Source organism: Amblyomma mixtum, chromosome 2 (assembly GCF_055824585.1).
Source record: "Amblyomma mixtum isolate Tamu chromosome 2, ASM5582458v1, whole genome shotgun sequence".
NCBI lineage: Eukaryota > Metazoa > Arthropoda > Arachnida > Ixodida > Ixodidae > Amblyomma > Amblyomma mixtum.
This window is the reverse complement of record NC_143013.1, coordinates 311,044,892-311,058,770: the sequence shown is the minus strand read 5'-3', so window position 1 is coordinate 311,058,770 and position 13,879 is coordinate 311,044,892. Positions and strand designations below refer to the sequence as shown.

The following is a 13,879-nucleotide window of genomic DNA, read 5'->3' as shown; positions in this document are numbered from 1 at the left end:
TAGTATCACTTACTCAGAACGAGCTGTGCACAGACTGTGCAAAAAGCATTCAGCATAATTACTTCTGTTTCCTTTTTATTTTAAAACTTTTCTGAGCTTGGCTCCAGAAGTATGACATTTGCCAGCTTCTCCCTCTCCTCCTCCTTCTATCATCCCACTTCTTTTTCAGGTTTCTTGCGGACACCTGGTCTATTTTGCGAACTCGAGCCGAAGTGGCTTCGAGCTGCATGTGAACTTGTTCGTTGCTAGCGGCATTTAGCCCTTGTGGTATTTAGAAAGCAGCGGAAATTCCTTCGCAGGAAGAATGTTGAGTGAAACCTGTCGCTTCTAGCTGTTGTTTGGCGGCTTACACAATGCACGTACTGCCAGCTAGATGCCCGTGTACCGGCCTGTTGAGATTTCCCATAATAAATTGCTTGTCCGTGTGCTCGTGAGCACGCACACACAAAATAAAAAACAGCGCGGTTGCTCACCCCTGCCTCAGTATCGCCTCTTTAAAGCAGGCGATCGTCTGGTTGCTTGTGGATATATCCCCAACCGGCGGCAACCTGGAGTTTGCAGCGTCTCTTCGCCGCAGGGAATAAGATATTCCGAGGAGAAGGACGGTGCAAGAAAGCCGAGCAGGTGTTCGATTAAAGCGGCAGGGTGGGGGGGAGCATGCCAAGAAAAAAGTAAAGGCAAGAAGGAAACCAACATTCGTGGTGAAGAAAGTATATACAAAGCCAGGAATCAAGTGGGAAAGCGGCGTGACGGGACCGCACGTGCCGTAAGCACGCCAGCGCCGATTGGCCGCGACCGGGCGACCAATGAGGCGCGGCAGCGCGGTGCACTGGCGGGAAGCTGCCCGCCGCCGCCCCCCTCCCCCCGCGTCACGGCGGCGACTCGACGCGCGCTCGCCACGTTCGCGGCGGTGGCGGACGCTGCGGTTCGGCTTCGCGTCGTTCGGAGTTGCGTGCGTTAACACCGGCGCGAGCGTGCGCCCCGTGCGCCCCATCGCAACGAGTTTCATCTCGGAGCTGAGAAAACAGTCTATTTCACATTGACCTGCTGTTGACAGTTTACCCATACTGTACATGATTCGACGGTATGCTGTTGCGCTGTCATTGCTGTCTTGAAAGTGAGCGATCGAGTGAGTGGTTCTGCTTTAGAGTGACTCGGACCGGTGCAACTGAGGCTGTTCTCCACGATGGTTTCATTTCGCGGTGAGATCGTACGAATTCTCCTAGTGGTGCTGCCGTGAAGTGGCCCGTCCAGGGGAGGTGTTCTCCGGAGAAGCGTGCTTCGTGCGCGAGTGCAGTGGTACGGGAGTAGTGTCAGCGGTGGACGCGGCTCTCGGAGCCCCGCTGTCGCCGCCCGGCAGTGCGGCAGTGCTGGACGACGAGCCAGGAACCATGCCCGTCGCCGCTACCGCGCCGCCGTCGCCCATGGCCAGCGGTGCGGAGCCAAAGACCGGCGGTCGGAGGGTGAGTGACGTAGCAATGGAAGCCCGGCGCGAAACGCAGGCTTGTTCTGGACCGTTAAGTCGAACACCACCGTTACAGCAACATTCGCTGAAGGTCTCTCTGCTTTTTGTGGTGGACTCTCTTACACAGTTTTCTTAGGGGGCGTTCAGTGCGCATAGCCAAGGAACTCCAATAAGGCGAAAACGAAGAGACAGAGTCGACACGAGAGCTTACTAGCAATAGAAGTTTTAATCACAAATTCGCGTGGAAATGCACTACACAGGAACAAAATAAAAACATAGGCTTCACGTCATCCAAGAAAATTACCTTCGCTTGATAATAACAAGGATGGAGTTCTTATGCAAGTCTCACCAACCCTTATCGATAAGGAAGGCCTCAGTGAGTTCTCGCGCCAACTTGTCATGTTGCAAAACAGAGCAATCTTTATAAAAAAAGAAGCGGCGCACACCTACAGGCAACGGTGACTTTTCAAGGAAAAATGTTTCTCAGTTACCAAATTGTTCTGGGCCCCCGTAGTCGTACATTCCCCTCCAATATGAAAGAGAACAAAGTCTGAGCATTCAATTAATGATCACTCCATTATTATTTTTGACAAGCACACCTTTTACCGTTTTCTAAGTAGTTTTCCTATCGGTGAATAATATCATAAAGTAATTTTTTTGCTTGCATATAGAAATATTCGGGAATTTAGCCTTAATTACCTAGCGGTACTTCATTACCTAACGCAGAATGCTATTTTGCTGCATAAATGTAGCTCCTGCCATTGCCATTAGTTTGTTGTCTCTATAGGTTTCCTCTGGGTGCCTCCTCTGTCTGCTCCATGCATGTGCTTCCTGATGACGCTTACTTTCCATTTGTTGGTCAGGTATGATTACCCTCTTTGCTTTGTCTAGTTTTCAGGGCTCTAGACTTTCACGCTGCGGCGCTTCTTTGTCAAATACTTTGTTTTCTGCTCCGTACACGGATGGCAACAATTAAGAAACCGGAAAGAAGAGGTCTACGCATCGTAGCAAACTGTCACTCAGTAATGTAGGCATTGCGCTGTCGCTAGCGTCTCACTTCTATGCCTGCAGTTGTACAAGGAGCTAAAGGGAGACCCTGTGTGTGCTATAAATGAGCCCGACAGCTTTTCAATGAGCCAGTCAAGAAAAGGGGCGCTTTCAACTTACACTCATGTATCTTTGTTGCCTCTATCGGTTCATGGGATTAAACGTGTCAATGAAAAATCCGCAGTGGAGGCTCTGGATAATTTCGATCACCTGGGGTTCCTTAACGTGCACTGACATCGCACAGTACACGGTTCGCGGCGGTCGCATTTTGCCTCTATCGAAATGCGACCGCCGCTGCCGGGATCGAACCCGCGTCTTTCGGGTCAAAAGCCGAGCGTCAAAGTACCGAGCCACCGCGATGGCTTTCTTCTAGCTGTCTTCACTGCCTAAACAAATATGTACAACACGTGAATTGTTCTCCTAGATTCATTTACAGTGTGTAGTTTTTTATAATGCGTGGTTAACGCAGCAGCAATGATAAAACATTCGCTTTTGTTGGCCCCTTTTTTTTTTCGTCCACTTTCCAATCGAGCTGTTTCTCATGCTTACAGGCTGCTTAAAACTAGGAAGTCTCAGCCAGTTTGATTTGCATATCATTGCTACGCCGACGCCACCACAAGCCGTGTAGAATCCATTGCAGAACAAAAGCCCCTCCCAACAACCATGTCGCTACTCTTTCAAGATTCGATTGATTCAATCAGTTAAAAAAAAATCAATAGAAAATTCAGGACAGTGATGAGCCCGCGTCGTGGGGTCCTTATCGTGGTTATCGTGGTTATAATTATGTTCAGAGTAAATCCGATTGCCGTATGCGAGAAAGGAATCGCGAAGGATATATACGTATTCCGACCCCATCATTTTTGGTAATATCTAAGTACAGAAATGCTATATAGCCACGGCGATACGGCGGCCCAATGGCTACGGCGTTCGCATGCTGAGACCTAGGTCACGAGTTTGATTCCCAGCCGGGGCCGATATATACTCAAATGGAGGCGCAATGCGAAAACGCGGGAGATCATCGAAACAAATACTTGGACCTCCACTACGATGCGCTATAGGCCATAGTTTTGCTTTGGCAGGGATACCTTCATTAACTTTATTAACTATAATTTATTTCTTCAAAGGCTGTTTTAAGAGTGAACAATAGCTGCACGTGCCTGCTTTCTGCGTAAAAATACCCACCCTAAGGTGCCTCTTTCGCTGCAAGTATACATGGTATAAAACCAACAAGTGATACGTTATTCCATATGTTGGATGTTTTCTTCTTCCAATCAGGCATTTTTCAAGAATAGGCGTCCTTGTTTATCTTACCACTTGACTCAAGTCGCGTGTCGGGTTCGAATCTCCTACAGAGGATACTGAGTCTTTTTCAATCTTATAGTGTCTCTGGGATTCCTGGTAACTTAATAGCCATACCCATCACTACAAAGGAAATGGTCAAGGACAGTTTGTATCGCTCGTACATAGTTATCACTAGAACTGCCGCTACTCAAACAAATACATGTGCCATGCATGTACCAGACTCCTGAGTCTGTGCAAAGCGACGAGTGCATTTTTAATGCGCAATCTCGCTTTGTTTGACGCATAAGCACACAAAACGCATTAACAAGGAAGTGAAATAGCACAAAGACCATTAAAAATGAAAACTAAGCATAAGTGCAGAATTGCCTGCCTGGTCGAGGTTTAACTTGCAGACGAAGGGGAGAAATTGTCTTAGTTATAGAAAAGGCCCTTTTGCCTATATTTTAAGAGCACACAATAGGGTATTCGTGAGCGCGGCAACATTTTTGTAACTATGGAAGATATAAGAAATAAAAAGTAATTTGCTTTGGGCACATGCTGTATTTCGGGGTAGGAAAGTTGCACTGTATCATCTGATGTAAATTCTGGGCAGGCTACTTTCGACTAGTCCGATTTAAGCGCATTCATTATAACGAGGTTCCAGCTCCGACAAAATCTGTTACGAACAAGCCCTTTTTATGACCTTGAACGAGACTGTAGCCTCGCCGAACGATTGAAAACGTTATATACTAAATATCGAATACCCATCACGCATGCCGAAATTGCACCCTTCAGAACATATGTGCATCTAATAGAATTTTTCGACAGCCGTGGTACGCTTTAAGAGCAGCTCGAAAGCAGTGTCGGGGTTAATATACTAGAATTACAGCCATCAAATGGCCTTCTGCAGTGACAGTTTTTTACCAAATTACAGTAGAATGTCGATGATACGATTATGGTTGATCCGAATTTCACAATGATGATTTTTAAAAATTCCTTGGCAGAGCGCCTTATATACATTGCATTACAGTTCGGTGATGGTGGTGTTGAAAAACTTCTATTGTGAATGCCCCTGTAGACCGGGGCTTAATTGAAGCGTGACGGGCGATACAAACATGGAAGGGTGCCTGCCAACGATCGCATGGTGACGAGGAGATGCCGTTCAAACGGGTCTACTTGGCAACGTTACGGACATTTTCGGCTAAAAATAGCCTAGCTAACACAAACAATATATCCAACTTCCAGCGTGAAACGGTTCCCACTCCGATGGCAGGCGGCAGGCCTCGCCGCACTACACAACTGACTGGTGGTGCTGCGGCAAGCTTTCCCGCCTTTATTCTAAAGCCTTGCCAGCATTTGGTTAAGAAGGACCTTCCTTTTAAGGATAAGCTGGAAATCCTGAAGAAAGTCGAAGATGACTCGGAGGTAAAGCGTGCTGACTTAGCGAAAGAGCCCAGCCTCGCACAGTCTATGCTCTGCTTTATTGCTGGGCAGCGGAAGTCATGAAGAATCTGCGGTCTAGGCGGTTTTTCGCATTTTACTCGACGACGTCTGAGGGACAAATTTTCCGAATGAGCTGGGGGGAGAAACTAGCATAACAGGACGTGTGCCCAAGAGAAGGAATCCACACCGACGACGCTGGAGATTTCCTTCTCTTGTGTACGCGTCCGTGCTCCCGAGAAATTCGTATCGTTGGGATTCTACTTTACCTGTTGCTTGCGCAATTAACTTTCTTTTTTTTTTTTTGAATGAATGGCGTTGTTGCTTTGTCTATATGCGTTAAACACAGAGGGTCATGAACCATGGTTGTGAAAATAAACAAAAATCTATCGAGACATGTGACATTCTTTAGACGTTGACAACGCACCTGCGACCTGTCTTGAGTAGTAACCGAGAAATAATACTTGCGTTGATCCGTTCATCCGTCCAGTGTCTTACTACTTTTACTGGTAGTTCCACCAACACCATTAATTTTTGTCTGAGGTAGTTAGCAATATTCGCAAAGCATTCAGCTTATTTTTGAAAGAAATTCGGTTTTGAGCTTGTTTGTGAGACGGTTCAACGGCGGAATGACGGCCGCATGCATAAAAAGAGCAATGAAAAAACTAATGCTGAGCCGAAATCGCAGAGCCAAGGAAAAACTTGAACGGAAGCTTGCAAGAAACATGATACAAAAAAGAGGTATGCTTCGGCATATATGTGTGGTACTCGAAGACAGTACACAGCTTGTCTTTATTTTGCTCCGGCGTGAGACAGAAGGAGGCTAATATTTATATGCAAGATCAATGTTTCGCGGAAGAAAAAAAAACATGTAAGCTCTTGCAAACAAGTAAGTGCAGTTGAATTTTCGTCATGGCGCGGCGGTGGAAACGTGAAGTAGTCTCGGGGTTGTGGCCTCGTGCTTTTGGATTTACTGGCAAGCAACTCGCAATTCGCACAGAATGGGAAAGGCAGTCGTGACATTGATGAGCAGCGACAAATAAACAAGTTTTTCAAGGAAAGCGATAATTTAAAGATTTGACTGTTCGACGAGAACTACAATTTGGTGGCAGGTGTAATACCAAGTTAAGCTAAAACCATTCGCTTTTTCAGTATTTTTTTTTTAATGGACGTATGTGTTAGTGCGGTACAAAAAAAGTAAGCATGAGCTCCAAAGCAGCAGCACCTAAATTGAGGCCACGAAGCGCTTACAAACTACACCTCATATAGCTCATCCCAGCTTAGATTTGTAACTTTGCGGCCTTGGAAGCTGCATGGATGCGGATGCTTAGTGAGCTACTCATTCTTAATATTTCTCTTCCTTAAGTCCTCTCTCAGTGTACACCTGCGTGCCTGTGGCATGAGCGCCTGGCGATGTGGAGCGCCAGAACATATGCGCAGAGGAAAGTTGGGTGTGCAACAGGCGCTATATAAACGAGACATTAATCCATACGTTGTTACAGTTAACGTGAAGCATGTTAAGGTGCAAGATCCCTGAAGGCGCACCAACTTTGGCAATCGTAAAATGGCTGGAAGCATCCTATTGAATCACAGGGCAGCATATGCATGCATGTCCCGAACTGTAGTCAAATGCCATTCTTGGTGCGAGCTGCGCGAGCAATTATACATGAACGAGCCGCGTTCTCTTCATCAAAAATCTTTGCACTCAAAGTCAGTGGTGTCTAGGATATGAATACTAAAGGTACTGAGTATATTTAATGAAGGAAACGTAAGAATAAGTAATTAGTTCTGAACTGGCACTTGCAGGTCTCCAAACCGCTGATGGAGAAGCGACGCCGTGCGCGCATCAACCGCTGCCTCAACCAGCTCAAGGCCTTCCTGGTGGACCCATCGAAACCAGAGGTATGGCTGCGTGTAAGCAGCGTGTTGTGTAATGGTTACGTCACGCTCTGGATGAGCTGCGTAGCTTGAGCTAGCCTCTTTGCGGCCTGTGCAGACTCGTGGCCGCTTGAGGCAACAAATCCAAGTTTCGGAACACGCCTTCCAACTAGACACAGGACTATATAGGACTATACACAGGACTGTATAGGACAATACACAGGACTATATAGATATCTGAATGTTGCCAATATCTTTTAAAATTTCAGAATTGAATTGGCATCGTGGTACGACATGCCATTGTGGAGTTATGCTCGCGAAACAAGACTGTATTATATGTCGAAACCAAATGGGCGACTTAAGCCTGAAGTATTCATAGCCTCATTTTGCGCCTGAGAGACCTATGCATAAAGGACGAAAGTGACGCCACTACTTGGCGCACGAGCGCCAAGGGTATGTGTAGTTTTGATGGGCATTATTTCGTGTTTTAATATCTCTGAGCACATTAGGACCACCATGTAGTACATGCATTATACACATTAGGTGCTGATACCTGTCTGCGAGTTTCTCTTATCGCTTTACCTGGCCGACAGGGCAGCGCCAATGCTATTGGCTCCGGTGCGCTATCGCACCGCACAGTGATACAAGTTTCGTCATTTACACATGATATCGGTGCCGGCTAATTTCGCGAGCATAAATTTGACAATGAATATCTTGAACCATTACGCTGATTCGTAAAGGTAAAAGGAGCAGCTCGCCTACTGCTGACGATTTACAATTCCGCAAAAAAATTCAGATCCCTAAAAACACACGAATCAGTGAACCTTACTTACACTTTAATTTCATTATATCACGGATATAACCTCCGCCTTTCGTACAGTCTACCTGCACAGACTGCACTGACGTATCTTTTACAGCCTTTGAACGAAAATTGCATGCATTAAAAAAAAAAGATGCACCATGTTTGACATGAAGTGGGATTTTTCGGCATTTTTATTTTGATTTCTTTGTTTCTTTGTGAACGTTAGTCAGAATGACAATGCAGTATATACAAGAAGGGTTCTCAGTAATTTCGCTAAAAGACGTGCCATTATTATCCGCGTAAGTTGTTTGAAGATACGTGAGTTGTAGGACAGGTATACGCAGTATATAGGAAGCAAAGTTGGGAACTGTGTTTTCGGTTGAGGAGACTTTCGCTCTTTGTAGTAGTATATACTATCGCGCACGATTACGGAAGTACCTGTTGGTGGCGTTAGTAAACGAGCTGTTTTTTTCTACAACTACTTTGTTTTCTTGCACTTCCGCCTCCCAGAGTCCACGCCAATCCAAGCTTGAGAAGGCAGACATTCTCGAGATGACCGTCTGCCACCTACAAGCCTTGCATCGTCAGCGGAGAACCGGTAAGCAATTCTGTTCACCTGCCGATGCGTAGTACGAGAAGTGACGAGCGGCAAGCTGCTCTCGGTACTTTCCCTGCTCGTTGTGCTGCATTTGTAGCTTATGACAGCCATATACAGCGCGAATACACATGCAGAGTCGTGGGGGCAAAGAGCAGTGGCGCACTTTTGCTGTCGTCATTCTGACCGAGTCGCTCCAAACTAAAAGCCTGTGTCCTATTTTCTCGCTCCTGCAAGTTGTGTATATTCGTGTGCGCGGTTCTGTAGTGACACGCACTGCATGTGCGCCCATTCGCGGTTCCTGTCACTTTCGCTTTGGAAAGAAATTCAGGGTTGAGACCAGCCTCTTTTCTAATTCCGGCTTTGAATGACGCCAACATAGGAAAGCTCTTAAGAGGCATGTACGTACATCTTTTGTCCAAAGTAACCAGGCCACACTGTTCGCTTTTCTGCGGTGCAGTAGAGTACTCAAGACACACCTCAAAAGCTAAATTTTTGTGTTCGTGGCTGAGAAAAAAAACCATATGGTACCGAAGAATTCTGGCCAAGGCTGGTGATATTTATATCAGGCCCGTGCACTTATCATAGATTTGTAACCGAAATGGTGGCGCGGCTTCATTGACAAAGTGATCCATCGTGCCGTGTAATATACCGCGAATGTGATAGGAACCGATCGAAGAAGCAGGCGATAAACCTTAAAATAAAATAAAGCGAACAGTATACCCTTTTTCCTCGTCTGCGGAAGAATCAGAATACACGCTGCGCTTCTCCAACCCTGTGCATACTCCTCACATGCAGCGCGCCTGTTGGACGACCCCGAGGTGCGGCACAAGTTCCGCGCCGGCTTCGAAGAGTGCATCCTGGAGATCCGTCGCTTCCTCTGCTCGCTGGCCGAGCAGCAGCAGTCGACGCACTCGCCTCTGAGCGGCTGCTGCGATCCCGTCGCAGCCCGCGAGCGCATCCTGGGGCACCTGCAGCTGAGGGTCAGGGAGATCCAGGACCCCGACAGCGCGCTGCTGCAGAGCACCTCTGCCGCTGGTCCCGAAGCCGCCGCCGCCATGGACACTGTGGGACGCAGGCCGAGGCGACTCGCCTCCGGAGAGGCTGCCACACCAGGTGCGGCAGCTTCAGCATGTCTGTAGCTGTGGAACCATTCTGCATCACTGACACAGCTAGAAAGCGCTTCGCATTTCAGAGCAACGTGTTCGAAAAAAAAAAAAGCTCGAAGGTCGACTGTTGCGCCAGTGTAAGCATTTGTGTAAGCGTGTGTAGGCATTTGCAAGAGCGAGGTTTGAAGAAGGCTTAGCCTGACTGCTTGGCATATGACCTGATAGAAGGCAAGGGGCATTGATTGTAAACACAGGGCACCGAAACAAATCACAAACGAACGCACTAGCTATGGCGTTGGTTGTTAGCTGTATGCAGTGCAGTCGTTTGTCGTGCGCTTTCTTTTCTGTTCCAGGTTAGAAAGAGCTGCTTCCTGCCGTTTCTCAGAACAAGGTCCTTGCACGTAGTTAAAGTGAAAGTGCAGACTGTGTAGGTGCCTGCAGCAAGCACCGATTGGTGCGAGAGGTCTGCACATGGTTGTGACAGTCCAAATAGAAAGCATTCCTACTTTATGAAAGCAATAAAAAACTGTCACCTTGTGCATATTGCCAAATTTTCCTTTCGGTTGGGCCGTGAAAGCGCGGTTCGGAGGCAAATTCAAGTCGACTTCCCCTGGCTTAGATGTATGTAAAATTGCTACGAAAGGTCGAGCCTTGCTGTTAGGATATTACCATTTAAATATTTCACTAGTTCGTGAGCTTTCCAACCCAGTTTTTCAATACCACGGAAAACTAGCACTGTAGGCTCTGAATTCACACAGCGTTTCGTGTCCAAGGCTTGTTTGTAATTATCAACTCATAGTAGCTGCCTTAGAAGCAGTACTTTCAGAACCATTACTGAGTACCCGGGTTTGGATTTCTCGCCAAGGTGTACCGCCTCTGCCACACGCTTCAGGTTGTTATTCAGAGACCACATATGCAACGACTTGCACCAATACCACGCTCTCGCCCCTCTTCCCCTTCCGCAGAGTCGAGCCACAGCTCCCTGGACGCGACGGCCTCGAGCGACGAGCTGGCCTCGGAGGCGTCCTCTTCGCGCTCTCCGTCTCCGTCAGACGTGTTCGTGCCCCAGACGGATGTGCGCCTGCGGCCCAAGCGGCTGCGCAACGGAGACCTGGTGCTCGTGCTGCCCCGAGACCTTGTCGCCAGCGCAAGAATCGCCTCGGGGGCGACCCACGTCGTCGCCGCCGCCGAGGCCGCGAGGCCTGCCTCTGCTGCGCATCAGCCGACGCAGACCAAGCTAGATGTGGAGGTCCCCGCAGCGTCGACGTCACCGGACGTCGTGGTCTCGTCCACGTCCCCGTCCCTGGCGGCAGAAGAACCAGCCAAGCTTCCCACTGCTCTTCCTTCGTCTTCGACCGGATCACCGCCACCTGTGCCTCTTGCAGCGGAGTCGGCGCCCCACGACGAGGTCTGGAGGCCCTGGTGACGGCGCTGACGCCGCCGCTGTTGTTCGTACGGCGGTGCTTCAGACTGAGTGAAAAGGACAGTTCGTTATATGCCTGTTCCGGCTGGCTGTTGTGGATCGACAGCCCCCTCTGTGCGGCTTCACCGCTTAATTTCATGCAGAAAAGCGTGCAACGACGACTTGACGGTTTCAGCTCGTGCGGTGATCACATTGTCATAAGGGACACAGCCCATTTATAACTGCAGCCAGTTTTTGATAGGCGATTTCTTTCCCTCCGTAAGGTCGCCACGCCATGAGGAGTTGGCAGTAAAGAGCACTAGCGAGAATAACTGGATGTAGCTTTACAATCTGGATTGAAAAAAAAAAAAAACTGCAAAGGAAGTCGAAACGAGACAGGAAAGTGCAGGGTTTTCAAACTGTGCCGCAATCATTACGCTGTACCTCTACTGCAGAGCTGCGCCTTCAGAGGCTCAGCTACAAGTGCCTTTTACGACAGAGAAATAGTAGAATAGCAGACGGACGTCATTCGTTCAGTGTCAAATTACTACACTACAGAGTACATGACTTGTGATACAAAAGCCCAAAAGCGCTTTTAGAATTTTCTACTTTCTTTCATTCCACGGTATTCAAGCATTAGAGACAAAATTTTCACGAAGCCTGGCTTTCGCCAATACACACACCTTTCTCGGAAATGAGTGCTTATGTGGGTACATACGTGTTTTCTTTTTCTTCAAGATGCTTTTTAGTCTGCAAATATTATACGTACAACTTCCTTTTGATACTGTCAAATTCATTCATTGTCAGCTAGACATGATGTTCCCCATTATCGAATATACGCGAGCCAGCACTCTAATAAAGAACCTTCGTCATTACATGTTTACGAGTGCATAATTCACTCATCGTCGCAGGTAAATATCATTACTTTTTTTATAACGCACAGATCTAGGTGACAGTGCGCTTCATAAACAGCACTGCCATTACCAACTGAACAGATGTCTCATATATTTTTCTACACGATGCACTAAAATATTTCAACGAGTTTTGCTCGAAAGCTTTGGCAGTGAAAGTCTCATTCCTCTCCTTTTCGTCTTCCCTGATCTGCTCTTTCAACAACATCAAGAGTCACAAGTCCTGCCGCTTGAAATGCTTCTCACTTCTGCGACTAGTTCTTTCTTTCCTTCCCTCCTCTTTTTGTGTCTCTTTCTTTCTTTCTCATTCAGTGCGCACTGCATTTCTACTGAAGCTGCTCCTAGTGCACTGTTTTCAAGACCCAACGCACCAATTTATGTATTCATGATCTCCCAACGTTTTCTGGATGTTTCGTGTGTTCGCGTTGAGTGTACTTGTCTCACGGAGATCGACAACGCGTTTATGTGCGGTTCTTGATACGTTGCACGATGAACATACCGTCTGCGTCACTTTTGTAAACAATAAATACTTCGGCTGTGAAGCTTTCACAATCAGTGCTCTATATACTGCTATTCATTTTTCACTTCTGAATGCGCCAACCTCTAACCTTCGTGAGTGTTTTTCGAGACCAGGAGGGACGTCGGTCAAAGGTAAACAACGTGCTGTGGTACGTAAAATCTAAAAGCCAGCATCTGCATCTCTTTCACTGCTGATAGGTAGTACTTCAGTGCACTGGCAAGTGCTGCTTTGGTTTGAATGGGCTGGTCCCGAAGACGAGACCACGAAATTCCTAGCTCTGCGGAGAAAGAAAGCGGTAGGTAGATTTTACTGCACTTCTATGTATATCGGTGCTGTAATAACACAAAATCACTGCAATTTTTGATGTCAGAACAACAGAACAACGCGGAGACGGGACGGCAGCAAAAGTCAGACAAGGCTCTGAAAGTGCTTTGCTTGCCTTATGGCGTCGTCTCGTCTCACACAGTGTTTTCAGATTTCAAAGTGCACAAAGAGGCCCAAGTAAGCATCTTATTGAAGTAGGTTATATACTGCCTGCTCTTGAGCGACAGAAAGCAGCGTTCTTTCAAACTGATCTTCGCTCTCCACCAAGAGTCTCAACATGTTCTGAAAAACAGGCCAGTTTGTTTGTATTTTTTCACTACAAGCTTCTGTGTTGCACATGTTTTGATGGGAGATGCATATAATCGGGCAAATGATGGCGCAGGACACAGGGGTGTTAGTAGATCACAGGGAGAGGCCTTTGCCTTGTCTGCTAATTGGCGGTTGTGGTGGCGACAGTGATCACGCTTTGGCAGTGTCTTTGTGGTGCTATAAAAGAAAACAAAAACAAGCACGACCGCGTTAAAACGGCGGATTCGCATCCTCCTTCTAGCTCTACTGAATTCAGCATGTTAAACTTACCACTGTCCACATGTTGGTATTCGTCCCTTAGTTTGGTATATGCAACCATCTTGATGGGAAGGCAGTATTTTACCATACTGGTCTGCACTCTGTAAATCCTTTATTTCTACTGAATTTTTATTCCAGTGCTCCGGTAGAACAACCGGATTAATGTGGCGCGGACTAGGCATTTTTCGGGCGTGGTTAGTGTTCCACAAGGCCGGGCGCACCCAGAGAGCGAGCAGAAATTTGAAAGAAAGAGAAGACATACAAAAACGGCACGGGCACTCTCGTTACGCGCCGCCTTGCGCGTTCGTTACGCGCCCTGCGTTTGCGAACATTGCTGCTGCAAAAGAAGGAAAAAAGCGAAGCGAAGAGAAAACGCGGAGATTATTTTTCATGCCGGGGAGATAGGCGCACCGACGTCAGCAGCAGGGGGATTCTTTCCAAAGACCGGGACCAAATGGCACGCACCGGCCACGTGCGCCGAGTCCAGTGCCACGCCCCCTGCGGGCGGCTTTCTGTGCTTGTTATTGAAGCTACAGTA

The 13,879-nt window shown here is 47.5% G+C and overlaps 1 protein-coding gene across 1 annotated transcript; it reads left to right on the top strand.

Moving 5' to 3' along the window:
• Positions 1 to 887: 887 nt before the first annotated feature.
• On the top strand, positions 888 to 12,409 carry LOC149364962 (uncharacterized). The gene is made up of 5 exons (XM_089570228.1): positions 888 to 1,463; positions 7,040 to 7,135; positions 8,424 to 8,511; positions 9,307 to 9,624; positions 10,583 to 12,409. The coding sequence occupies exons 1-5, from the start codon at positions 1,392 to 1,394 to the stop codon at positions 11,041 to 11,043; spliced, it is 1,035 nt and encodes a 344-aa protein (XP_089426354.1). The 5' UTR covers positions 888 to 1,391; the 3' UTR covers positions 11,044 to 12,409.
• Positions 12,410 to 13,879: the final 1,470 nt, after the last annotated feature.